Below are 27,556 nucleotides of genomic sequence, written 5' to 3' on the forward strand. Positions count from 1 at the left end.
TATTAAGCAGCTAGGAATGAATAAAATGTTATTTCTACATGTTTGCGTTTTTGTGTAAAGGGTGGAAAAACTCCAGAGATTCGGTAAGGACTGGCACATCTTAATGTCTGACTGACTCGACCCCAACCCCACCGCCCTTTCAAATGCACAAGTCCGGCTCTCCCCACTGCTACCGAGCCATGAGCTCTAAGGTCTGGGCAGCGGGCAGATGATTGACCGGAAGAGAAAATTGCAGTCACACAACCCCCGGGAACTCAAGAGTGCAAAACCCCTATTTTAACCACAGTGGCCCCCTCAAAATGCACTCGTAGACCTTCTGAAAGCCCTAACTGCCACGGTCATGCGTGTGCTCCAGGGATTAAACCTGCAGCATCACAGTGCGTGCTTCCCTTGGCGGGAGGGGGAGGCGGAAGAGTAGTGCTTCTCATGGGGGTGAGGGGGCAGTAGTGCTTCCCTTGTTGGGGGGCAGTAACGCGTCTCCGGGTGGGGGCAGTAGTGCTTCTCTAGGTGGGGGCAGTTGTGCTTCTCTAGGTGGGGGCGGTTGTGCTTCTCTAGGTGGGGGCGGTTGTGCTTCTCTAGGTGGGGGCGGTTGTGCTTCTCTAGGTGGGGGCGGTTGTGCTTCTCTAGGTGGGGGCAGTAGTGCTTCTCTAGGTGGGGGCAGTAGTGCTTCTATAGGTGGGGCGCTAGTGCGTCTCTGGGTGGGGGAAGTGGTGCTTCTATAGGTGGGGCGCTAGTGCGTCTCTGGGTGGGGGCAGTGGTGCTTCTATAGGTGGGGCGGTAGTGCGTCTCTGGGTGGGGGCAGTGGTGCTTCTATAGGTGGGGCGGTAGTGCTTTCCTACTGACATTGAGGCGGAGGTATTTATCCGGTTAAACTATTGCGGGGCTGTGGTTCTTGGAGCCCGGGCGAAACTGTAGGCTCTGCAAATTAGTAGCTCCTCGCTTTCAAGGGTCCTCGACGCGCCATTCCAGAGAAGACAGACTAATCCGCATGAGAGCCGCATTAGAGAACATGTCCTCGGCAGATCTCTAATGGCTGCTGGATGGCTAACATTAAACGAACGCACAACCCTCTCCAAATTCACGGGAGTAATGACTTTCAGTAAATGGGAAGCAGTTACTCGGCATGAACTGATGGCTTGCCCCAGATATGGTAAAACACGGACCCTCAATCATAGACATGTACATAGTATTATTAAATAAAGGTAAAAGCAAAGGACTGTGTGAAATAAAGGTGCAAAGCATTCTTCAGCTGTGATTGCTAGTTTGTATTTTGTAGTTAAAAGCCAGTCGCAGGATATCACAATACTTTTCCGAATCGGCCATCGTGGTTTAGAACTCTTTCTTAGCAACATTATGGACTTCGATATTGCAGTTCCAATAATAACACAAAACACTCCTCTTCAACCAATACCTTGGAAAAGACGACACTTCATTACTTGTTGTGTGTTTTTACATAACATCTGGCAAGTGAGGCAGGAGACTGGCATACATACTCATGGGTCATTGAGTTAAGCGCTGCCGCCGACATCCGGTGTGACCTGCAGGTCACTAGTTCAAATCTTGGCAAGGCTGATAAATTGTGGGGAAGTATATCGCGTGATGATACGATATACGTTTTTTTCTTCATGTTATATTGGTTTATGTCACCGGCCATTGTGTAGCGCTACTGGCATGATTATAAAGTGCCTCGAGACAATTAATTTACTAGGGAAGAAGCTGGAGTGCAGTTCATGCAACAAAGCTCACGATTTTCAGGCTGTCGACAGCAAGTTATCTTCTTAAAAACACGAGTTGTCAGTTTGGGGACATTACAGCAAAGGATATTTTTATCTGTTTAGTCGAGTTTTGGAGCTTGGGCACAGCAGAGAGTAGTTCAGTGTGTGACGCCATCTATTTGTAACATTCTACACACTAATACACGGCACTGTGAACACCATTCTCAAAGGGTCGTGCACATTTCTGAAATATTAATCCTGTATGTTTATTTCCTAGTGATTACTATGGACTCATAATTTTTATAGGTTTCCTGTGGGGAAAGGAGTGTGACGGGCACATTTTCTTATAAGGCCGCCCTATAGAATTCTGCTAAGAGATACAGAGCAAGCAGGTGTGTGTGTGTGTGTGTGAGGGTGCGGTAGAAGCACTGCGGGAGAGAAGCTATGGTCTGGGGCGCGCACACCAACCACGGGGCAAGAACTTGAAGCAAGAAGAAACCACAGTGACGCCCACCCTCAGCACCACTGCTCTCACCCCAGCACCCGCGCATTTCCACTTGCTGTTTCCCAAGTTTAACCTGCGCGTTTGCCAGAAGGGCTCTATTCTGAGCCCCGCGTCCATCTGCTCAACCCCCTCTTGTGCCCTCAGCTCTGACCGGTGCCCGGCTCCGACATAGCGCTCTTACCCCTTGGTCATCAACTCTTGCCCCGTACCGCCCTCTGACCTCAAGCAGGGCATTCGTCCCTTGCCGCGTTGCTCTCTGCCCTCGCAGGTGCCCTCAGCTCTGAATCCTCTGCCATCTGATCTCACCCCGGGCCCTCACTCACTTCTTACCCCTGTACTCTCAGCTCTTACCCCTCTGCCCTCAGCTCTTACCCCTCTGCCCTCAGCTCTTACCCCTCTGCCCTCAGCTCTTCCTAGGCCCTCACTTCTGGCACCTGTGCCCTCTGACCTCAAACCAGGCCTCCAGCCCTCACCACACTGCCCTCTGCCCTCGCCTGTGCTCTCACTGACTCCTGTGCCCTCAGCTCTTACCCTTGTGCCCTCAGCTCTTACCCTTGTGCCCTCAGCTCTTACCCTTGTGCCCGCAACTCTTACCCTTGTGCCCGCAACTCTTACCCCTGTGCCCGCAACTCTTACCCCTGTGCCCGCAACTCTTACCCCTGTGCCCGCAACTCTTACCCCTGTGCCCGCAACTCTTACCCCTGTGCCCGCAACTCTTACCCCTGTGCCCGCAACTCTTACCCCTGTGCCCGCAACTCTTACCCCTGTGCCCGCAACTCTTACCCCTGTGCCCGCAACTCTTACCCCTGTGCCCGCAACTCTTACCCCTGTGCCCGCAACTCTTACCCCTGTGCCCGCAGCTCTTACCCCTGTGCCCTCAGCTCTTACCTGTGCCCTCAGCTCTTACCTGTTCCCTCAGCTCTTACCTGTGCCCTCAGCTCTTACCCTGCCCTGTGCCCTCAGATCTTCCTAGGCCCTCGCTTCTGACTCCTGTGCCCTCAGCTCTTCCCTGTGCCCTCAGCTCTTCCCTGTGCCCTCAGCTCTTCCCTGTGCCCTCAGCTCTTCCCTGTGCCCTCAGCTCTTCCCTGTGCCCTCAGCTCTTCCCTGTGCCCTCAGCTCTTCCCTGTGCCCTCAGCTCTTACCTGTGCCCTCAGCTCTTACCTGTGCCCTCAGCTCTTACCTGTGCCCTCAGCTCTTACCTGTGCCCTCAGCTCTTACCTGTGCCCTCAGCTCTTACCTGTGCCCTCAGCTCTTACCCCTGTGCCCTCAGCTCTCACCCCTCTGCCCTCACCCGTGCCCTCAGCTCTGACACCTGTGCCCTGTGACCCTCGCCGGTGACCATGGCCAGCATGGTGGGGGAGATCGTGGCCTTCCTGCTGGCCCTGTCGGGCTGGGTGCTGGTCTGCTCCACGCTGCCCACCGACTACTGGAAGTGTGTGTGTGTGTGTGTGTGTGTGTGTGTGTGTGTGTGTGTGTGTGTGTGTGTGTGTGTGTGTGTGTGTGTGTGTGTGTGTGTGTGTGTGTGTGTGTGTGTGTGTGTGTGTGTGTGTGTGTGTGTGTGTGTGTGTGTGTGTGTGTGTGTGTGTGTGTGTGTGTGTGTGTGTGTGTGTGTGTGTGTGTGTGTGTGTGTGTGTGTGTGTGTGTGTGTGTGTGTGTGTGTGTGTGTGTGTGTCTGCGTGTGTGTCTGCGTGTGTGTCTGCGTGTGTGTCTGCGTGTGTGTCTCTGCGTGTGTGTCTGCGTGTGTGTCTCTGCGTGTGTGTCTCTGCGTGTGTGTCTCTGCGTGTGACTGTAGGTATGTTGATACATATGTCACCCCTAGGGTAGGTCCTGGACACCCCGTGACAGGTTACTGTGTATTAAAAAAATTGGACGTATACTTTTAGGTTTTTCAAGTCCTCGTAGTGAAAAACTCTTTATTTACTACTACAAGGCCTACCCCTCCTATAGACTAACATTAGAGATGCCTTATTACAGTTAATAAAGTATCATTTCCAAATGGAAGCCAGTAACCCCGGTTCATGTTTGGTGTCTTTGAAATTCTAGTGAGAAATCTTAACTGATGGTAAAGTTAGACTTTGAATTACAATTTTAAAAATGCCACTTTTAGAAAGTTAACACAAGGAGATGATGGACGGAGTGCTGAAACTTTTCAGACACTCACCCCCAGTCACAGATCTGGGTTGAATCCATCATCGTTCTTTAGCTCACTTCGCCACCCCAGTTCAGAACCAGCCATATGCAAATTAGTCTTGACCCTGTGCCTCATGGGAACAGTCCAGCCTGAACTGCCAAGCCAGGTCTTCGCTGGATCGGAAACCAGCATCCTGGGACCTGTTTCGGGGTAACACCCTCCATCAGCCAGGCTAGCATGATTCAGTGACTCCAGTTCCTGCATGTTATACACTAAAGTGTGGTCACATTGCACAGGAGCAAATCCACACATGTAAAACATGGTGCATGCAATCATTTTTGTCTTGATGAAGCTTAGCCTTACATGTCTCATCTGAGGTTCACTAGCAACCTTTAAATTAACAGGGTTAGAACATATACTTGGTACCTGTGGAATTCCCATGTAAATGTACATGGACCATTAAATAAGGTGAACCGCTTCAATACATTAAGATAGTGTAAACAAGCCTCTGCTATTATTAAATTCAGAAGGGCGTGGAATCAGAGCGCACTCTGTGCTTTACATTTAATACTACAGACCTGCTTTTATAAGCACTGTGGTGTCACAGGCCTCGGTCGTTGTTTAGATTTCCAAGATCTCTTTTACCCTTTTGAATGTTTCATGCGCTTCACAATAATGTTGTGTGTTGAGAGTATTCCATCGGGAAGGGATAAATGGCTCCTTTACGGGCCAAGACACCCCTCATTCACTTTCTACTCTGTCTGTATACTGCAGAACATCTTCTGGATGATCCCAAAAGCCAGCTGTCAGCAGTAATTACTCAGTACAAGACTTAAGACGGGCACATGTTTGGCTTTGCAGCCCTACAAAAAAGAGCCTGCAAGAGCTGCTGCCTTTGGGACTCTAATGCTAGGTACGTGAGAAAGTAACCTATGCATTAGCCAGTAAGACATGTGCATATAAAAGTTTAGGTGCATTTAAAATCAAAGCATGTAATGCAGTAATGCAGTGGTCCACTCTGGTGTGTAAATAGTTATAAAAGAAGTGTTCTAAGGACCTGTGAATCAATCGCCCGGGCTTTATACTTTTTATTGATTAAATGATTACATTTACAGTTACAATAAGCACACTTAAAAGGTTCAGACACCTTTTTATTAAATATGTTTATTGGCTTTAGAAAACAGAAATATAGCTCCTCTCATTAATGACGTGTAGGTATGAAATAATTAACATTATTAATTTTGTGTTGTTTACAAAGGCTTGGGCTTCCCCTGTATCAGTTGCTTCTTCTACGTCTCACACTTTCCCACCCTATTCGAAGCTGACGCTAAGGCAATGCAAGTATTAAACTTCGTTTAAGACTGCCGAGATGTATGGGTTCCATTGAGGGAACTTTTTACTCTGACCAAAAAAGGAGAAATAGAAGTGCAGAATCAAGTCTGTACTGTCAAAGATCTGTGGAGCTAAACAAGCATATAGTTGTTGGCCTGTGTTTGATCTCCTGTAGGTGGCTTACCCACGGATTAAGCGTTTGAGATATCAATGTCATACCAGTAACATAGCAAGAAATGTGGACGACATCAAGTTGCTCGAACAGCATGACTGTCACCTTGATAAATGTTGCCTCCTCCATAACCAATGCAGAAATTTAAACTCCTACGCTGTTCCTCAGCCTACATGCCAGATATACTGCTGAAGTCGTGGAGCATAGAAAATCTAAAACACTTCATAGTACATGTTTCAGTTTCCTAAGCTAGAATGCATTAAGGGACCAAGGACCACAGCACATTCCTTAATTAGCATGACTTGCCAGCCAGAGGCACTATGTTCTAACTGTACTAGTAGCCTTTGATTCTGATCAAGTGGGGCTCCTTCATTTATCACCTTTTTCGGGAGACAGACCTACCTGCCCAATAATAAAAGGAGATTCTCTCCCCGTGTCATGGTGGCCTGAATGTTGCCCACGTTCTGTCTCTAAAGTATTAAGCTTTGGCCAGATTACATTCATTCAGAATTGCCAGCTGCGGGTAACCAGGTTCCAGAACATATCTGAAGAAAAGCAGAGGTAAATATGGGTGATGTTTCCAAAAAGTAACAAACTAACCCTCTTTAGAAGAGTGAGGCATAGGTAGATAATATAAAAGTTATACATAATAGGTGATCATGGGAGCAGTTCAGAACTCCACAGGTCCTATCTAACTTTGGGGTGAGTAAAGATTCCATTCTCACTTGATAGGTTTGCCTTTAACATTGATCCTTAGCACTTTGAGGTCATTTGGGAAAGGTGTCAGCAAAACTTTAACTCTGCCATGCTGTCAACTGATGGACTGTATCAAGTACAGAATATGTTGATAAATACTGAAGTTTGCTGGCTTCTTTGATCAATTCCAAATAGAGCCATGTACCCCTTTTGTACTTAATAGTACAGTAGAAACATTGCAGATGCTCTGCAACCCTTCTATAATTGCATGCCTTACTCTCTGTACGGATCCTGGCCTTACAGTATTTTCTATGTTCTCCTACATAGAAAACATTGAGAATCCTATCTCCACAATCGTGGATCTCCAGCATCATAGGTAGGTGGTGGATTTCAATTGTATAACATTAGCTTCCCGGCCTTTCCATCCCCCTGTTCTCTTCCCTCATCCTGGAAAAACATTTTACTACCTTGCAGACTTGAATTTCCCACTATTGTTTCTTATTTGCCTCCCTGGCTCTGATCATCTGGATTACATTCTGCTTTATTCACCACACTCCCCCAGTGAATCAACACCCAGTCATCTGCCCTTCATGCTTTTCTATTTCACTTCCACAGTTCCTGTGTGGTACGTACTTAGTAGTCTGGTCAGATGTGTCTAGCACTCCCTGTGTCTTGCCTAATTCTCCTAGACCAGAAACCCATCTGCCATGAATCATCAGCAGGTCATTTCTCTTACATTGTGTTATATGGTTTCTGCTGCTTACATGGGGGTCAGTGAAGAGGGAGTCACTCAGCCTTGCAGCAGTTCTTGCATCGGCCAGCCCCATACTCATGACTGCACTAACAAAATTGAATGTCCAACCTTGATCTCCGACCCTCCTTATCCCAGCAAGATTATGTAAATGGACATTATGAGAATGCTAAAGGAATAAATGGAAATTAATCAAATGTTTCAGGACTATCAATCAACTATCACGTCTTCAACGGATACAAAATCCACATTTGCTAATATTAGAGTAGAACTATGCTTTATTGGCTGTAAACCAGAAATCATCCTTCATATTAATAGATCTGTCTTCAGTCGTCAATCCCGTGGATCACAATACACTACTGAATTAAACTGGTGTGTTTACAGATTACATGGCATACCTCCTTCACCACCCTGCGGTCAGCAAGTTATGATCTGAACCAATATAGTCCTTACTTAGCACATTGTTATGTAAATCCAGTACTTGTATAGAGCACAAATCACCACCGAAGGGTTATCTCAGTGCTGGGGACCATTGGGAAGATTAAGCGAGCTATTGCCCAGAGTCGCATGGTGCTGGGCAGACCCCTGCTGCTGGAGCCAGGGATCGAACCGCGATCTCCAGCGTCAGTAGCCCTGGCCGTGGTGCCACACCTCTCCGGGGGCCGAGGTGCCACAGCTCCACATGGCCACAAGCCTGCTATTTAATATCTATGTATCTATGTATTATTTAATAATAAACCTCACCAAATTCTGAACCTTTCGCAGAAGCCACTCCAAGGCTGACCTGGTCTGTATGTTCCACTTGAAATCTGATGCCATTTGTTGTCTGGAGGTGCATGTTGCAGCATCTCTATGTGATTGTCACCATATTTGTGCCTGTGATCTACTCCATGGGCCAGATTAGCTGATTATGCAAATTTACATGGACCTCAATCAGCTCAACCTCTAGTGAACGAGTAAAGCATTTCCAACATCCTATATCACATTTTCTAATGAATTTAAGAGAACTTCTTATGCATTAATCAAGCCAAACTGAAACTTGTCTACTAGTACTGCTTGACCTCCCCTCCGCCTAGGACACGGTTAATCATGGCAAAATCCTCGAAAGGCTAGTGACTATCGGGCATAGGCCTTCACCGGTTCAAATCCTTTCTAGAAAACAGAACGGAAAGGTTTATGGTTAATAAAAATCTTTCTCCCTCATCCCCAAATCCACTAGGAGTACCACAAGGCTCGGCTCTATCCCCTGCGCTATTCAACCTCTATGTCGAACTCCTAACTGAACTATTACAGCAGATGCATATCTCCTTCCACATGTATGCGGACGCAGAGCGCTAGAATCTTAAACTAAATAGTTTTAGATAAAAGTCGCCACTCTAGTTTTATTTTAATCAGGTGGGAACCATCTCATTAAAGTCACTTTTTAGACTACCCAACATGTTTTAATCTTTCCTTCTTCACACTACATCTACACTAGCCTAGGCCCCTCACCCACACCTCACCAAACGGCAAGGAACAAAAGATATCTGCCAAAGAGCCCTATTATTGGGTGCACATCGGGTACTGAAGCGCCGACCCGACGAGGAGCAGACCCAATGATGACGCATGACACCTAGCTGGCTGGGTGCGTGAGGGCCCTAGTTCCGAAAGGAAAAATTTCCCTTCCTCTGTCTCCCCCAAGGACCACCTTGTCCCGAAGAGTATTGAACACTCCCTATCTCTCTGTTCTCACCCTGAGGACTTGCATACCCACTCTGTTTCGTATCATTTGGGCAAGTATGCTGGACCTGACTAAAAGCCCTATTAATCCCCCTTTTTGATGAAAGGATTGGTATAGCACACAATAGGTATTCGACATTAAACAGATGAACGCAGTGCTAATAAGATCTAATAAAGAGTAAGCCTTAGTTTGCTTTAGAAAACTGTGTATAGTGAGCCATTTACTGTGCGTCACCCATAAAACCAGGATTGCAACACAGATTTGTAGTTACAAAGCACTGCAATATTGTGATTTACTCCAAATGGTATGACAAACGCTACAAGGCCCAGAAAGATTTTTTTTAATTAATTATTGGAACTGAAAAGTGTTGTCCCAGTTCAGAGCCATTATTTATTATTATTATCACTGTATGTGTTACAATGTGAGGAAAATGACCAGGATTCATGGTCTTGGGTTTGAGATATTCATCTACTCCTAAAAGTTCAGTCTGCAATCCTTTGCATGCTGCTGGTACTTGAAGTTCTAGTGCTTGAACCTCACTTCTGATAAAGTACAATTTAAGCTCTGAGGAGAGAACATATCATTGGTGAACCTCGCATCTGACAAGTTGCCCTAGGTCAAGTATTGATCTCTGCAACGGGGAAATTTAAACTGCACTCACTAGAAGGACGATGAAAAACCAAAGCACGTTCTAGCACAATCCACACATGATAGCTTGTGTTCGCTGCATAATGTGTATACCTGACTGTGGCCAGAGATTTGGCTAGAACAAGTTGGTCCAGTAGGGGTCACTCATACCAGTATTAAAGAATATCCACGTTACAAACCAGTACATACAGATTTTCAGTTATTCTCCAGAAAATCAGGCATGGATATATCCCTTTAAGACCAACATGTCAGGACTAGGACGTTGCAAACATGGACTTTAAATTAAGTAAACTACCCTAAACAAACAGTACCAAGCCCAGAATGGCAAGAATTTTAGGGCGATCTTTACTAATCCCCAGGCATAGACCTAAAATTGTGAATAGGTGCCCAGGCCTGATATTTCAATACACCCGGATACTCTCAGTCCTTTGTTCATAATGGCAAAGTAAGTAAGAAATATTTCTTTCTTGAAAGAATACCCATAGATGATTAAGAGTTTAAAGCGAAAAAACACTGATATTTAAATGTATTTATCAGATGCTATCCAGTGGAAGCACTTCCTGGAAGGCGGTGGGATACAGCAAATAGCATGAGGTGAGAAGCAATACTATCTAGGGGGAGCAAAACGTATCTAAGGGCAGCGAAAGAGTTCTTTATGTATATTTTACAGATACAATACGATTTGCAGACAAGGTGCCTGCAGAAATCACGACAATTATGAATTTGTGTAATGTTCTGCTTCAGGCTAAACATAACTTTGTATAGGCCAATTGGTGCATTTTTAAAGCACAGCATTCAAAAAATGGTTTCAGGGTGCTAGTAAGTACTAAGCCAGTAGGAACATGAAGTGAAGAAGTGGCCTAAAAGGAACCTCGGGATCTAGAGAAACCAGGAAAACAGCTAGAAGCCAACCCAGCAGCTTCATCCAAAACCTTCCGAGCGTAGCCAAGGCATGTGAGGAGTTAGAAGCTGTTCATTAACCTAGCGGTAAGAGGATGCAGACACCATGGCGGAGCAGCTCCATGTCACAGTACATTTGGACTCCTGTGCTTTCATCTTCTAGTGCACTGAATTCTGGTACTTGCAATCCAATTAAACGTCAACCAAGTGAGCCATTCCCTCAATGAACGTTTGCCAAATGGAAGTACGGTGTTCTTGTGACAGGAACGCCCACTGCTAGATCGTCTGGTGCTTGTTCGAGATTGACAGTCACCTAAATCCTGATTAACATTACCTGCCATCAACGACCTTCACCACTGCCCTCTGTTCGCAAAAACATTTTTCACAAGGGGCCTCAAAACCTGGAAATTGTTTAGGCCTACTAACTACCTCTAATCCAGGGATACCTGGATTCTTCAAATTGCATTCCAGGTCACACGGTGAGAAAAAAACTAACTGCAAATTAAAAGAAGAAACGCGGTTTAATTTATAATAAAATAAACAACATGCACAAAAACACATATAAACTCGGTTATCACTATACCCGAAATCAATAGAAAAGCCAAAATGTGAGTATTTTTGGTACAAAGCTAAAGCATCAAATAATATATCCAAAACGGATTTGATTACAAATCCAGACCACACATATCTTTTTTGATTCCCAGAATAGCGCTGGAGAAACCCAGTTCTGAACTACGAAAGTTAAATAAAGTTTACTGATTAATTCCAGAAACAAAACGTAAGGTGGATTCAAGCGCACATTTTTACACAAACTCACAGGATTACACTGCAACCATTAAAACTTCAGCAGAAAATTAATTAGTGGATCGAAGAAACTAGCTGCAGTTGATGACAAATCTAGTGCCAGAGTACGTGACTGATGACCCCTTTACACACAGGCCCAATTAAAGCCACCCCAAAAACAGACAAAGAATGGAAAAGAGCACAACATATTACCGGTTTCTTCAGCTGAAAACAACCAGAGGAGAGCCCCATCACCCTCACTGCCAGAAAAACAACAAGTGCTGAAAGAAAATCGCTGCCCGCAAGCATCTACAGCGTTTACCTTACGGGAGCAAGCAGCGGCGGGCGCGATAATTGCTAACAGATGGCGCAGCTGCTCGCTCCTGCAAGGCAAACGCCGCACATGCACGAGGGCCCATTGGAAACAGTGAAGAACATGCACACGTTTTCGCAAAAGCCCAGAGCGATTTCATGAGGTCCCTCCTAAGCAGCGCTTGCGCGCTGCATAGGCGAGACCTAACAAATGTGGTGGTATCAGCAAAAATAGGCTGTGCCAGAAGGTGCCTTAGTACCTATTTGGGACTTTGGGTCCCTGTACGTAAGCCCCATTTTGGTGTTTGGTGCGGCTGCAAGCAGGTAAGAAAGCTCATCGGGTTAAGCACTCGCTGCTGAGATCTGTGTAAAAGTGGCGGCTAGGTGGTCCAAACATTGTTCTAAAGATGTTCCAGACAATTATTTTGATTAGAGCGTAATCATAGCATTTTAAGAGCTCTGTATGATGAGCACTGGAGAAAAGTGAAAAATAAAAAAATCCTTCTGTGTGAATGAACCTCGGTATTCTTGTGTAAGATGTGTAACTTTTAAAGTCAAACATTTCCATACCCTTCTGTCTTCAGACAGTAAACAACAAAGTACTCCAAAAATGTGTACCTTATGTCCTGTTAATGCTTGTACCTTGATACTGCAGACGCAGCACTTTGCAATCACTATATAGTTACAGGCAGCAGAAAACCACAGCTTTATTGCAATTTTGTTAGCTGGTGTTTGTTGCAGGTACTCCCTGCGCATTTGAACTCACTTGTGTGTCCACGTGCTTCTATGCCATTTCTCTCCCTAATAGTCCCCAACACTTTGCAACTGTATCCTGAAAATGTTTAATATGTCAGAGAACTTCCATTTCAACAAAAGCAAATAAGACATATGTGCTTAGTAGGTGCATTAAAAAAGGTTATACACGAACATACATTGAGCATGAATGTACCCACAATCAGGAAGAGTAAATACCGAACTCTGTCTATTAGAAGAAGCATGGAAGAAATGGGCAGGGCTTGAGAGGGGAAGGAAAAGCCACACCTTCCCCATCCCTTCGTCCAGCCTTTCTCATTGTCTACTACTTGACATATAGATACGTTAGTGCTTACAGCCTCTAACAAGGGAGAGTCATGTAGATGCCAGCAGGTATTTTTACTTTTTACTGTTCTATCAAGACTGTCATAAAAGGTAAACTGCCAGGAATGATAAGGTAGTTGGAGGGAATAGGATGTGATCTCAGTAAAGAGCAATCGGAGAGACAAGAAAGGAGAGGGGAACTGGTGGCTGCACTACGGGGAAACCAGGAGATTGGTTGAGGAGCTTTCAAGATTCAGGGTGAAATGAAAGAGAAATATGGAGACTGGACTGGGGGCAAAAGGAAGTAAAAGAGAGCGATTAGATTAAGATGAAAAAAGAGGAGAAAAACGTTAGGTTGGCAGACGACTGATACAGCAACGTGATCATTTGTGCTATGGTGGACTTTTGATCTTAGTGGTTCAGGCTGCTGCAGGACAGACCGCAGTGGCTCCGAGCTAAACAGCTAGTAAGGCATGGCAGGATGTGGCAGTGCAACGCTCAGCAAAGACCAGAATCCGTTGTAATAACCAATTATCCTTATACATGAAGATACCATCACTAGAAAGGGAGATGAATACCGTACAGGAGGCAACATCTGAATATAAACACAAAGCAATATGATGGAGGGTAGCACGAGATGAAAGGGAAACATCACGAGGCAAGGGGCTTCATACAAAGCTCAGATCAGGGCACCTCTGTTGCACAACTCATGAAGCACACAGGGAAAACACATAACTAGAAGGATCTTTCACTGGCAGCAGTATTACAGCCTCCACCCGTTTCCTCATTCACACCTTTTTATTATATGAAGTGAGAGTGGTGTGTATTGCATTTCACTCAATTATTTCCCGGTTTTCACAGTGGGGTTAGTTGGGAAGGCTTACTTGACGAATCCCGTGATGATTAAGAAAAGGTGGACCACTGCCTTTGATGAACATCTGCCCACACGCAGGTATGTAGCCCACAGTGCCCAAGGCAGTGGCTTCTGCAGTGTCACTGGCCTACACTGGATATTAACTAACACTCCTATGACACTGGAGGGCTGTAAAAAGAGAAGCCCCTAAGTCTTGAAATAACGTGCAGGAAGCTGAAAATACTGCCTGGCTTTCAGATCCTGGCTTGGCTCGACAGTTGGGCAGCCGAGAGATCGAACCTCAAGTAAACCTGTGCATCTAATCTTTTTGGAGAAAATGGCCGGATGTTAGGTGAGATGGTGCCCAAATGCAGAAACCGCAGCTGTTCTCCGCAACACTTCATGCATGAGCTTGGTACGCCACTGCACTATGTTTAGAGCCCATTGCCAAACCTCATACACCTCACCCAACACCATCAATATAGATCAGTTTGCAAATAACAGCCTTTTCAACCTTGCACTCCAAAAGGGCATCCCTGATGCAAATCTGAACACTTCACGACCATAGGGTGTGGAAAACTATATAAACACTACAGTACTTACGCTTGCTTTCTTCCCAGCATTTGTGTCTTGGTCACTAGGTGGAATAGAGCGATCCGCACCAGTTTCCTACCTGCTTACTGCAAACATGCTTTGGTGGCATTTGAGTTCTTCTGCCATCTTCTAAGCTTCTTTCGTTGTGGATTATTCTTTATACTTGTATATCATTATATTGTTATTGCAAGTCCATGGTTTTAGTCTATTGTTCATTGTTATGTGGAAGAAATTGAGTATGTATCACTCTGTTTGATACTGTTTCTTTAAATTGTAAGCTTGAAGAATTGTGCTATTTTTTATTTCATATTTTGGAGTAACTTCCTGTTGTGTAGTTATCAAAATGTGCATGTGTATAATTTAGCTATTTCACTTAAAGTAAAATGTAAATAAAATATAAAACTGTAATTTTCCTGGCCCACTAATGTAAAAGTGTTCTTTGTGATTGCTTCCGTTTCCTCATTGACTTCATTAGGACTGCTGTTGCAAGGAGTTTGGAATAATTATTTTGGTATACTTATGATTTCAGGTGATATGATGACTCTCTTAATGAAGAAAGACACACTTAGTGAAGAGGAAACACAGTTTTATGTTGCAGAGACAGTCCTTGCAATTGACTCCATTCATCAATTGGGATTTATACACCGAGACATTAAACCAGATAACCTTCTCCTGGACAGCAAGGTACATTTTTAAAAATCATTCAGTGGTGTCAGTGCTTTTAAGTGGTGTTTGCTTATTATTGAGAAACCGCATGCTTAAATGTATTGACTATACACACCATCTTATAGAGTTCGCTTGTATCCCCACAATCTTTTTTCTTGCAACATAAAAAGATCAACTAGGCTTAATGAAAAGCTTAACACTCAGAATTTACATACTGAAATGTCATACCTGTTTTCTATTACCCCGAATCATAGGCCTGTACTTCTTATTCCATCCAGTTGTTTGCACGCTAATTCACTAGCGAGCTGACTTTTTTCAGACTTGTCTGCATCTTTGTATTGGCATTAGTATGCTTGACATTCTTATCTGTAGGGGAAAGAAACTTTTTTTTTCCACATGGGTTTCGAAAAGGTTGGTCATGTTTTTCGATTTGTTTACTTGCCAACTCTTCGTAGCATCGCAGGCTAGGATAAACTGAAATGATAGGTAAGAGCTGCCTAATTTAAAAGCAAGCTCTTCCTTTTGTTGTCTGACTGCCAATGAACAGTTTGCTGAAAATAGTGAGCACAGGCATCCCAACCTTGTTATTAAGACGTGTTTTTAAAAACGCAAACCATTTGTCAGGATACTAGGTGTTTTATGTTCGAGGCATGTGGGCTGCTGAATTCATATCTATAGCATAGATCGCCGCCTAGTGTTGGGTCCGGATGATTGCACATTGTTGTCCTGGAAGAGTCTTCGAAGTATCACGAGATAGGTGGCTCCTCCCCTGGACTACAGTGTGCATGGGCATCGACTCCATCCTCAGATTGTTTTTTTCCGCCATTGGGTTCGGATTTCGACAACTCCTGTTCGGAATCGTTATAGAACTTTTTCAAGGCCAAAAGGCCTTCTTCGAACCGTCTGTATTGTTTGCGTTCGGTGCCCGCCTATATTCCAACTCGTGGAGTCGGATATCCGGGGAGTTGTGTGACTCTTCGGTGATCGAGGCCCAGTCAACGCAGCAAGACTTCAAAGGCATGGAACGGAGTCCGTTCAAGAAATGTCCCGTGTGTGGTTCCAAGTACCCACACATTGACGTCCATCCTGTGTGCAACAAGTGCCTGTTGCCGGACCACGACGAGGCCAACTGTATGGCCTGTTCCAGGTTTCGATCGAAGAAAACGTTCAGGATGCGGCGCGTGGCGCGCCTCGAGGCCCAGCGATCGGCTCCAGCACCGGTGGACATCTTCGACGACGCGGAAGCGGACGAACAAGAGCTTCAACTACAGATTTCACCTCTGTCGGGGGTGGTCGAGTCCGACTACGAAGTGGACGTTGAAGGCCAAGACCTAGAAGAAGTCGTCGATGAGGTAGGGGACGACGACGAAGCATATGGGGCCGTGGAAGATAGCTCGGAGGAAGAGCTATGCCCCGTTAGTACTCTTACAAAGGCTCAGGTCGAGGGATCGCCACATGGCCTTACCCAAGACCTTACACCAGGATCCACGGCCCCGCCTTCCGGCCCGGCTACGGACACCTCAGCAGAGCCGCCATTGTCTAAATCGAAACCGAAACTGAAACCCTCGGTATCGACGAAAACAAAGATGGCCGAGACGCCATCGAAACCGAAGACATCTGCTCCACTATCGACGCCATAGTCTTCGGAGGCCTCAAAGCCGCGGAAAGCTGTCGACCAGGCAAAGGTTCCAAAGGTGGTCAAGGAGCTCGGCTCGAAAAAGGCCGTCGGGCCGGTGTCACGCAAGGCGGTCGAGCCACACTCCAAAAAGGCTCTCGAGCCTGCCTCGGCCAAGTCTGCCGAGCCACGAAGCAGCAAGCCTGTCGAGACCAAGTCGGCCAAGGGCGCCGAGCCACGGTCTGGGGTCCCGACGCAAAAAGTCAAGCCTGCCGATCCAAAGCCGTCGGCCTCGACGTCTGCGGCCGTGGACAAAGATCGAGGCGCACCAGTCAAGGATGCTCCTGCGCCTCAGACAGACAAACAGAAGTCATCGACGCTCGGGGCGTCCCCTGGGGGCGGACCGAGGTCATCGGTCAGGTCGACGAAACCATCCGTTTCCTTTACGAAGCAGGTCGCGGACTCCCTCAAGCGACTTAAGGACAAGGCTTCAGCGTCGGAACCGAAAACGCCTTCCGCACCGAAGCCGGATGCCCCGCCGAAAAAGACTTCCATGCCGATCCTCTACACGTTACCGCCTAAGGTGGCGCCCAAGGCCTTCGCACCACGGTCGGTGCCCAAGGACTCTGAAGTGTCGGAGCCCACTCACACGGGTGGGAGTTTGGGTCGTCGACAACCTTTATTAGAAGAACGGTCGGAGCATTTCATCGATGCCGACACCGGGAGGCTCACGCTATATAAGAGGAAGATAACATCGCAGCCTTTGGAGTCATTTACAATTCCTCTGAAATGCAAAAAGCCTGCGCCAGAAACACCTGTACTGGTTGAACAGATTCTTCCACAGGCGGGGAGGAGTGCAACACCTTCACCCACTTACTCTGATGGAGGGGAAGGGGAGCAGGATGAGGAGTACAATTTTCCTGCGAACACAGAGCCTGATGAGCAGCAGGACTCGTGGATGGACACAGGTGATCAAGGGGACCAGCAGACAGTCCATGACCCTCAGATTTATAACGTAAAAACGTCTCCCACTGAAGATTCTGCGGCATTTAATGCCTTAATTGAAAGGGCAGCTAAGAACCATGATGTGGAAATGCATGCTGACCCTGTGGAGGTTGACTTCCTTTTTGGCACTTTCTCCACTGCTGAAAAGACTGCCAAGACTCTCCCAATGCTCAAAGGGGTCCTTAAGCATGCGGCAGACATTTTCAAGGAACCCACGAGGACCAGGGTTGTCAACCCTAGGATCGAGAAAAAATACAGACCGGCACCTGGCGATCCAACCTACATAAAAGGCCAGTTGCCTTTGGACTCTTTGGTGGTCTCTAATGCCCGCAAGAGGGCGAACTCCCAAACCACGGGTGAAGCTCCTCCCCCAGACAAGGAGTCTAAAGTGCTGGAGGCATCGGGGAAGAGAGTAGCAGCTCAGGCGGCCAACATCTGGCGCATCTCAAACACGCAGGCACTGTTGGCCAGATACGATAGGGCACACTATGACACCCTAGAGCAGCTACTGCAACACCTTCAAGACCAGTTTAAAGAGGGAGCTGAAATGCTTATCCAGGAGGGAAAGCTCATCTCCAACGCTGCTATAAAGTGTGCGCTAGACGTTGCGGACACGGCAGCGAGAGCAATCAATACTAGTGTGATGTTGAGGCGTCAGGCATGGCTCCGCATCTCAGGGTTCAAGCCAGAGATACAGACTACTATCCTCAACCAGCCGGTTAACCCAGACAGGTTATTTGGTCCAGAGGTGGACACCACCCTGGAAAAGATCAAGAAAGATACTGAGACTGCCAAGTCCATGGGTGCTCTCCAGTCACAGCAATTTAAAGGGAACACTTTTCGTCGCTCAGGCAATCGAGGTGTTAACAGAGGACACATGTAGCAGCAGACGCCATTCAATAAAGGTGGTGCGCAATCCTCGTACACCAAGCAGGGCAGAGGTGGATACAGAGGAAACAGTGCCAAGGGTAGAGGCAGAGGCAACAACAGTTCCCGTTCCTCTGCCACAAACAAACAGTGACTCCCTGTCACTGCCCCCCGACCATCCAACACCTGTCGGGGGGAGACTCCAACAGTTCCTGCCAGTCTGGAAGTCCATCACCACAGACAGGTGGGTCAGGAAACTTATCCAGTTCGGCTATTGTTTGGAGCTGACATCCAATCCACCAAACATGCCCCCAAGACAACGTCCTATGTCAGCAGAGCACTTGCACTTATTGCAGCAAGAGGTTCTGGTGATGCTGCAAAAAGGCGCAATAGAGCTTGTGCCAGTGGAGGAAGAAGGCACAGGGGTTTATTCCCTGTACTTCTTAATCCCAAAAAAGGACGGCTCACTCAGGCCGATTCTAGACCTACGCCCCCTGAACCAATACATTCTTTCAGAAAACTGCAGCAGGTTCTTCCATTGTTAAACCAGGGAAACTTCCTCGCAACCTTGGACCTCAAGGATGCTTACTTTCACATACCACTCCATCCATCCCACAGGAAATACCTCAGGTTCACCATCCAAAACCGGCATTACCAGTTCAAGGTCCTCCCTTTCGGAGTAACCACTGCCCCCAGAGTGTTCACGAAATGTCTGGCGACAGTAGCGGCGCACCTCAGGAGACAGTGCATACATGTCTACCCTTATTTAGACGAGTGGCTGGTTCAGGCCAAGTCGGCCCAGCAGTGCGCCGCAGACATGTCCCACACCATTCACCTCCTTCACAGTCTGGGGTTTTCGCTCAACTATCCAAAGTCGCACCTTCAGCCAGCCCATGTGCGGCAGTATTTGGGCGCGACGATAAATACTCTGGCTGCCACAGCTCAGCCAAACCCAGCGAGGATCGACAACATCCAGTCGCTAATCCAGAGGTTCAGACCGCAACACTCACTCCCAGCGAGATTGTTCATGCAGTTGATAGGCATGATGGCCTCCTGCATCTTCATAGTCCTGCAAGCACGGTTGCATATGCGTCCGCTCCAAGAATGCTTGGCGCATCAGTGGATTCAGGCTCAAGGACAGTTGAAAGACCTAGTGTTGGTGACCGGTCGGGCATACAACTCTCTGCATTGGTGGAATCCACACAACCTTTGCAAGGGCCGACCGTTCCAAGAGCCTGTTCCACAGATCATCCTAACGACGGACGCTTCACTCCAGGGTTGGGGAGCTCATGTGCTCCACTACACGGTGCAGGGACTATGGACGACGCAGCAAAAGAAGATGCACATCAACTACCTAGAACTGATGGCGATCTTCATGGCAATCAAGTCCTTCAAGGTACATCTGTGCAACAAAGTCGTGTTGATCCGGACGGACAACATGACAGCCATGTACTACATCCAGAAGCAGGGAGGTACGCACTCCCCACAGTTGTCTCATCTGGCTCAGAGCATGTGGAAGTGGGCCATTCAGAGGAACATCTTCCTCATGGCGGAACACCTCCCGGGCAAGGACAATCAGATGGCGGATCTGCTCAGCAGGTTCAGCCACCGGATGCACGAGTGGGAGTTACATCCATCAGTACTCCGCCCGTACTTCCAGCAGTGGGGTCATCCAGAGATAGACCTGTTTTCCACAAGGGAAAACGCAAAATGCCAAAGCTTTGCCGCCAGGTTCCCTCATCCACAGTCGCAGGGCAATGCGATATGGATGAACTGGTCAGGCAGATCTGCGTACGCTTTTCCCCCAGCACCTCTCATTCCGCTGGTGGCAAAAAAGCTAAAGCAACACTCGATGACGCTCATCCTAGTTGCTCCAACGTGGGCACGGCAACCATGGTACACCACGTTTTTGGAACTCTCCGTGGTGCCGCATCAAAGACTGCACCTCACACCAAGGCTATTGACGCAGAACCATGGCGACATTCAGCATCCAGATCCGCAACAGCTCAATCTGGCGATCTGGCTCCTGAGGTCTTAGAGTTTGGCTACCTTAATTTGCCTCCTGAATACATGGACATCTTCCGGGAGGCAAGAAAGCCCACTACCAGAGCTTGCTATGCAGCAAAATGGAAGCGGTTTGTCATTTACTGTACAGGACACAATATCAACCCGCTAGATGCTTCCATTCCTAATATCTGCTATTTGTTACATCTTTACAAATGCAATCTAGCATATGCTTCCATTCGGATACACTTATCCGCCATAGCGGCTTATCTCCAAAACAGGCAGCATCTCTCTGTTTTCAGGGTGCCTGCCATTAAAGCATTCCTAGAAGGGCTGAAGCGGGTCATCCCTCCCAGGACCCCGCCGGCTCCTGTGTGGAACCTCAATGTGGTCCTCACCAGATTGATGGGTCCCCCGTTTGAGCCTCTACATTCATGTGAGATTCAGTTCTTAACATGGAAAGTGGCCTTTCTCATTGCCATCACGTCTCTGAGACGTGTTAGTGAGCTACAAGCGCTCACAAAACAAGAGCCATTTATACAAATACATTCAAACAGGGTGGTGCTGCGCACTAACCCCAAGTTTCTTCCTAAGGTGGTGTCGCAGTTTCATGTCAATCAAACCATCGAACTGCCCGCGTTCTTTCCAAACCCTGAAACTGTGGCGGAAAAAATGCTCCTCACTCTTGATGTCAAACGAGCTTTGATGTACTACATCGATAGGACCAAAGAATTTAGGAAGACACAGCAGCTCTTTGTTGCCTTCTCAGCCCAGCACAAAGGCAACCCCATTTCCAAAGCAGGAATAGCCAGGTGGATCGTTAAGTGTATTCAGATTTGCTATCTGAAGGCTAAGCGCACTTTAACGGTCCCCCCCAGGGCACACTCCACACGCAAGTTGGGGGCCTCCATGGCATTCCTAGGTAACATTCCTTTGGAAGACATTTGTAGAGCAGCCACATGGTCTACACCACATACGTTTACCAAACATTACTGTGTAGATGTGCATTCCAAACAGCAGGCAGCTGTAGGACAGGCTGTTCTTAAAACACTTTTTCAGACTTCTGCAGCTGGCACGGGCGGCCGCCATTAATGGAGGGACTGCTATGTATTCTATGCTATAGATATGAAGTCAGCAGCCCACATGCCTCGAACTGAATATGCTACTTACCAGTATGCAACTGTTCTTGGCATGTAGGGCTGCTGACATTCATATCGCCCGCCCTCCTCTCCGGCGCCCGTAGCGGCTGCAGAATTTACACTTACTCTTAGCATGGTCATCGCTCACGCTGTTACACTCCATCTTCGCCACAATGGCTAAAAACAATCTGGGGATGGAGTCGATGCCCATGCGCACTGTAGTCCAGGGGAGGAGCCACCTATCTCGTGACACTTCGAAGACTCTTCCAGGACAACAATGTGCAATCATCCGGATCCAACACTAGGCGGCGATCTATGCTATAGATATGAATGTCAGCAGCCCTACATGCCAAGAACAGATGCATATTGGTAAGTAGCATATTCATTATTTATTTTGTTTAATAAAATATGAATTGGATTTTATGCTACAAACAATGCCTGCAAGTTAAATCTCCTTCGTTTTTCGACTCCTCTTGCCCTGCTCGCCACCCTGTAGTACTTGTAGCGACATGCCCATCTGTTCGGCTCTCATTACAATGGCACTTCTAAAACTTCTACTGTATATACCTGTTTATGTCTTTCTGTTTCTGACTGATGAAAGCCTCACTGAATTGCATACGACCTCCATGTTTTCTTCAGACAAACAGGATAAATTCATTTATTTTGTTTGTGTATTATATACGATGCGTTGGTTATCCAGTGTTGGGGTATGTTTCATAGATTCACATGCTTGAATCATTCCCCGTCGCCGAGATGGGAGTCCCACGGTAAAATGATCATGCAGTGTTTAATAAATCTCATAGGCTATAATGGCCCTAAGCCATCTTATCAGTAGCCTATCTATGTCCTTTGAAAACAAGGATCTATTGTTGTAACACAGCCAATCAGCTGTCACTCCCGGTAGAGGCAGATTCCCTCAGATATTCACCGGGCTTTGTGTCGTAGGGATTCTCCCTGAGTTGTGGAAAAGTAAATTTTGCCATGTTCTGTGTCCCTACGCGTCATCCATCATATGTTATCTGTGCATGATTAATATGCATATGTATTCCCTATGTTCGATTAAAGACGCAATTACAGTTGTGTCCACCTCTAGTATGTCAGTTTCCAGTTCTCGTGAATACTACGAATATCAGGCCCATGTGAAGTTACGTTGCCACGTTTCTCAGTGTGCACGTTATTCCATTGTAAAGTCCCCGTTTCTAGGCCTCAGAAGGGCCTGGACACCAGATTCAGCTCCTGTCTCCTGTCTCCTGAAGCCTCGCTGAGGAGCGATACAGCCCCCACCTGTATCCTCGACCCTTCACTTACTTCCTGCCTCGCAGTGCCCGGCTCAGCCTGGCTCTGCCTCTGAGTCTGCCAAGAGTATGTTATGATTCCAGTTATCAGTTCAGTCCTCCTTCTCTGCATTCCTAAAGCTACTGAATCGCATCAATAGTTTCCGTCATTGTCTAGCCTTTACGTCTCCACGTTAGAGAAATACTGCATTTTAATGGTCATTTAATATTCTTCATCACGCACTACATATAGAATAATGCATGCTCCAGTCCTAGAGTCCGTTAGCCTCTCCCCTCCTGACTCTTAGTTCATATCAACATGTTCTCTAAACATCAGATACTAGATACTGCTTAGGTACATGTCGCCCTGACTCTCCAGACTTCAGTCTCTGCTCCTAGCACAGAGTTCGAAGCCCCCAGCTTCTCCTAGTAACACGTCATCGCCAGTTTGCGCGCACCATTAGGTCAGAGGTCCCGGCTCCTTAGGTAGCCCCCTCCATGTCTCCGCCCCATTCATGACATATTCTGTTACGTTTGCATCACATGTCTATGTATACGCCTCTGTTACACCTACTTTCACCCTTATCTTTCGCGACTGCTATTGACCACACCCACTGCTACGCCTATTGCAATGTAATGCTATGTGTTTGCGTTATGTATATATGATCGTGCACTGTTATTGAAAAGTTACTCACTCCTTGTCCCGATTCTGCCCCAGGCAGCGCTGCCATCCTATTCCTGTGCAGGTTGTCCTGTTCCTGTCCTTTATGCTGTAATAAACCTGCAAACTCCTACTACCTCGAATCTTGACTCTTATTTTATTGAGCTATCTGTTATTCATTTATGCATTCAAAAAGAGAGGTATTATTTATTTATTTACCACATAATGGCGCCCGAATAGGGACTTGCCCTTTCCCCACGCGCCGGTGAAGCCACGCCGGCCCCCTGACCCTCTGCAGCCGTGACGGAACCATACCGTGCACGTGCAGATATTTCTGCTTCAAGTATCCCTCAGGCCCACGGAGGAGACGGAGGAGGCGGTCCAGCATCCAGACGAGGCGGTGGAGGAACGCGGCGAGTCCCGACCAGAGCCCAAGCCGAGAGTCCAAGGTCCGAGGTATCCGGAGGCCCACCCGTAACAGAAGTCCGAAGTTCGTCCGTCCGGCGTCGAAGCAGTCCAGTCCAGTCCGAGGCCTTCCGTTCTTGCTGCCCGGTGAGTACCGTTGCTGGGGTAGTATCTAGACAGGGTCAATCTAATTGACTCTGGTCCGTGGGTTGGTGGTACACAGACCCACAAACGAAGTGTCCACTTCGGTGGATGCGGGTCCTGACGTGTCTCTGTATGAGACCGGTAAGTTTCGTACTGTTTCAGCAGTGCATCTAGTTTCTGTTCCAGTCAGTTCTGTTCTCGAGAAAATTCATGTATTCTGTTTTCCGTATTCCAGGTAGTATTCTGTTCGAACTGTTATTCTGAATGTTATTCATGTATTTTAATGTCGTGGTATGAGTGCGAAGTGATTCTCGTGTTCATTGTGTATTGTATTGTGTCCAGATTATAGTTCAGTCATGCCACTCTTTTCAAAACTGAGTCAGTTAAAAACCAGAAAAAGTCTGCTAGAAGCAGCAGTTCCTGTCCTTCCTAGGGACAGTCCAGGTCATTTTATGTATCAGAAGCATGGCATAAGTGCCATACTATATCTAGATTTATGGGTAGAGTATACCAAACAGTTAGAAGAAAAGTATAGATGGCCCGTATCGGGTACATGGGATGCCGAGTGCATCATGAGAGTAGAAGAAGCATTATGGAAAAAGAAAGCCAGACAGTCACAGAAAGATGCCATCGAGTTATGGCGCAAAGAATCTCATAGAAGAACCGAAAAAGAAATCAGAAAGTCAGAATTAAGTAGAGAATCCTTGGAACGAGCCCAGGAAAGGGAACTAATCGAGATTGGTGAACGAGTTAAAACTGAACAGTCAGACAGACAGAGGCATGCTCTTATTAAGGGTATGTATCCTCTTCTTGCCGAGGGCTTGCCAAAAGCGACCCCGGAGGCATCCAGTAATTTCCCGCCACCATTAGTTCCGACCAAGCTATGTCACAAACCGACCGCAGCTGATATTTTCATTTCGTCCTATTTGGACGACACAGTCCCAGAATATGCAAATCCTGTTCCTGCTCCGCCAGTCCCTGTAAATCAGGCACTTCCCGCTCCTCCAGACACCGGAGTACCTGTTACGGTACCCCCGGTCCAGCCCGCCATACAAGTCCAGCCTGCATTTCCATTTCCCACTCTGCCAGGACGAAGAGCATCAGTAGACGACTCTAGTTTAGGGGCCGCAGGGGGAGGTACTCCTCAAACCCCGCCGCCACACAAGCGTTTAACGTTAGCCGAATTACATGCACAAGCATCACAGCGTACGCCCAGGCATCAGTCTGTTGCAGAAATAAGAAAAGCCCTTAATGAATGTGGCTATGATCCAGTCCCAGGCGAGGATAGTATGGTTTTATATTCATTACGCGTAAGAAAGGTGACCGAGTATCTAGTCACCCTACCAGATATGAAAGAAGATCTAGACAGAATATATCGTTTCATCCGTACCGGGAATGATCCAGAAAGTATTAGTGATGTCATGTGCCAAAGAAAAGCTGAAGTCCAGCTCATGCTATTAAAGTTTCTGATTAATTGTCTAATACGAGAACAAGATTATCCGACCAAAGATCATGCCGAAATGAGAACCCTGACAAAGTGGAGTGATAATATAGCCGAGGGTAAGCACAGAACCATCAGTAGTATAGAGAGTATGTATAAGAAGATTCGTAAAGAAATAATAAGGATACACATACAACGTAAAGCAGCACAAGTAAGCGAGAAAGAAAGTAACTCTGATACTGAAGAGGTAGAGGACGAGAATCCCGACAGAATAGCGTATGTAGGAAAATCTAGATTTCCAGATCGCCATTTGCGCCTAGAACACAAGTCAATTTTTCACCATCCAGCACCAGAACAAGGTTCTCTAGAACAAGTATTTCAAGCTACCGATCACATTCTGAAATCACGAATCGGTTATAGTGAGTTAAGTACTATGCATGAACAAGAACTAGTCCGATCAGCAGTCCGATGGACTACTGATTCTACCACTTTTCCAGACGAAATCGTGGCACAAATGTTTCTGAAAATGCCCCCAGCCGAGCAACGACTGGCGGGTATGTATATGATCCAGCACCTCATTACATTGTATGAGGGTCAACATTCTGATCCAGGTCCGTTACACGATGTCCTGAATGAGTTACTCCAGTATAAATGGAAAGGTTTAGGTACCGATTTAATTAGTGTCATTCTAGAACAGCGCCACAAATACAGAACGTTTTTGAACCCGCATTTTGTTCATGTCTCACCCCCAGAAAGTAAACCCTTTTACATAGACAGACAGAATCCGTTAAGAGAAGTACATCCAGTTAAGACAGACGGTGGTGAAATGCAACGAGTGTTTGTTTACACCCCGATCACAAAGATGGAACTCTTAGAGATGAAAAAATTAATTCCCTGTCATGATAAAGATCCAGCAGGGTTCCACCGAGAATTAAAAGACATGCTCCGTATGGGAGAATACACGTATCCAGATATCATTAAAATGTTAAAAGTCTTGTTGCCCGCAGGGGTATATGAGAAACTCAAAGAAAAAGAATGGGAGGTGGGAGAGAAAAAGATCGATTGGGCAGTTCTAGAAGCTGAAGACAAGGCACGAGTACCAGGTACCGGTCTTGGAGATAAATGTAAAGAATTACCAGAATTGTTAATACAAGTTTTACCCAGATTATTGACAACTAGAAAAGAAGACTGGGATGCAATCTCAGCCTGTAAACAGAAACAAGACGAAGATATTAGTGATTATTATTCCAGATTTGAGAAATGTTTTACCATAAACAGTGGCCTCAAGACAAGTAGTGAGTCATACCCTCATCTTTTTGTTACTAAATTAGTCGAGAATTCAAGTCCGCAAATTAAAAACCGAGTTTTGAAAGTCGAAAGTACCTGGCAAGCTAATACCCCGTCCCAAATGTTACAGATGCTTCAATATCACCAGAATAGAATCAGAGAAGAACAAGAACACGAAAGGAAACGTATGAAAGACACGAAAATGAAAGTACTAGTTGCACAATCCATTCCTCAAGACAGTCAGAAGAGGGGTCCGAATCAAGCCAGCCATCCTGCAGCTCCCGTTAAAGGAAACTGCAATTATTGTAAACAGCCAGGTCATTTTATAAACGAGTGTGCAGTTCTGAAACACAACATAGCTACCGGTAAGACTAAAGAAAGACCACATCCGCCGAGACAAGAACAAGTTTCACAGACTCCTCAGCCACAGAATGCACCACAGACAGTTACAGCACCGCAGCCTATCGCTGCAACGCAGCATGTTACACAGCAGATGTACCAGTATGCACAGTCTGAGTATCCAGAGTATCAGCCATATTCATGAAACAGCCTAGAGAGGGAGGTAGGCTTGCCTCTCATCGAGATACCTGTAGATCAAGAAGGTCCCTATGTTCATAGTCAAGTATTAGGGAAAGACAGAAAGTTTTTGATTGATACAGGGGCAAGTAGGACCACCATCAGTCACGCCGAAGTTCCAGGGGCTCCGCTCTCAGGCTCTAGAAATGTTTCCCTTGAATTTTCAGGAAAACCTATCGTAAATGAAATTTCAAAGCCAGTTACTCTAGAAGTAGGTCCATTGTCCCGCACTACTGATCTGTTACTTACTAAGTCATGTCCAGAGAATCTGTTAGGCATTAAA

General features: G+C 46.6%; 1 protein-coding gene across 1 annotated transcript in view; it reads left to right on the forward strand.

Moving 5' to 3' along the window:
- STK38 (serine/threonine kinase 38) overlaps positions 1–27,556 on the forward strand; it is a 365,648-nt gene that overhangs the window by 115,630 nt on the left and 222,462 nt on the right. Inside the window, exon 6 of the mRNA XM_078644141.1 lies at positions 14,719–14,873. Within this exon, the coding sequence (XP_078500267.1) occupies positions 14,719–14,873 (155 nt within the window). The remainder of the gene's footprint in view (positions 1–14,718; positions 14,874–27,556) is intronic.

This window comes from Lissotriton helveticus, chromosome 5_1 (genome assembly GCF_964261635.1).
Source record: "Lissotriton helveticus chromosome 5_1, aLisHel1.1, whole genome shotgun sequence".
Taxonomy (NCBI): domain Eukaryota; kingdom Metazoa; phylum Chordata; class Amphibia; order Caudata; family Salamandridae; genus Lissotriton; species Lissotriton helveticus.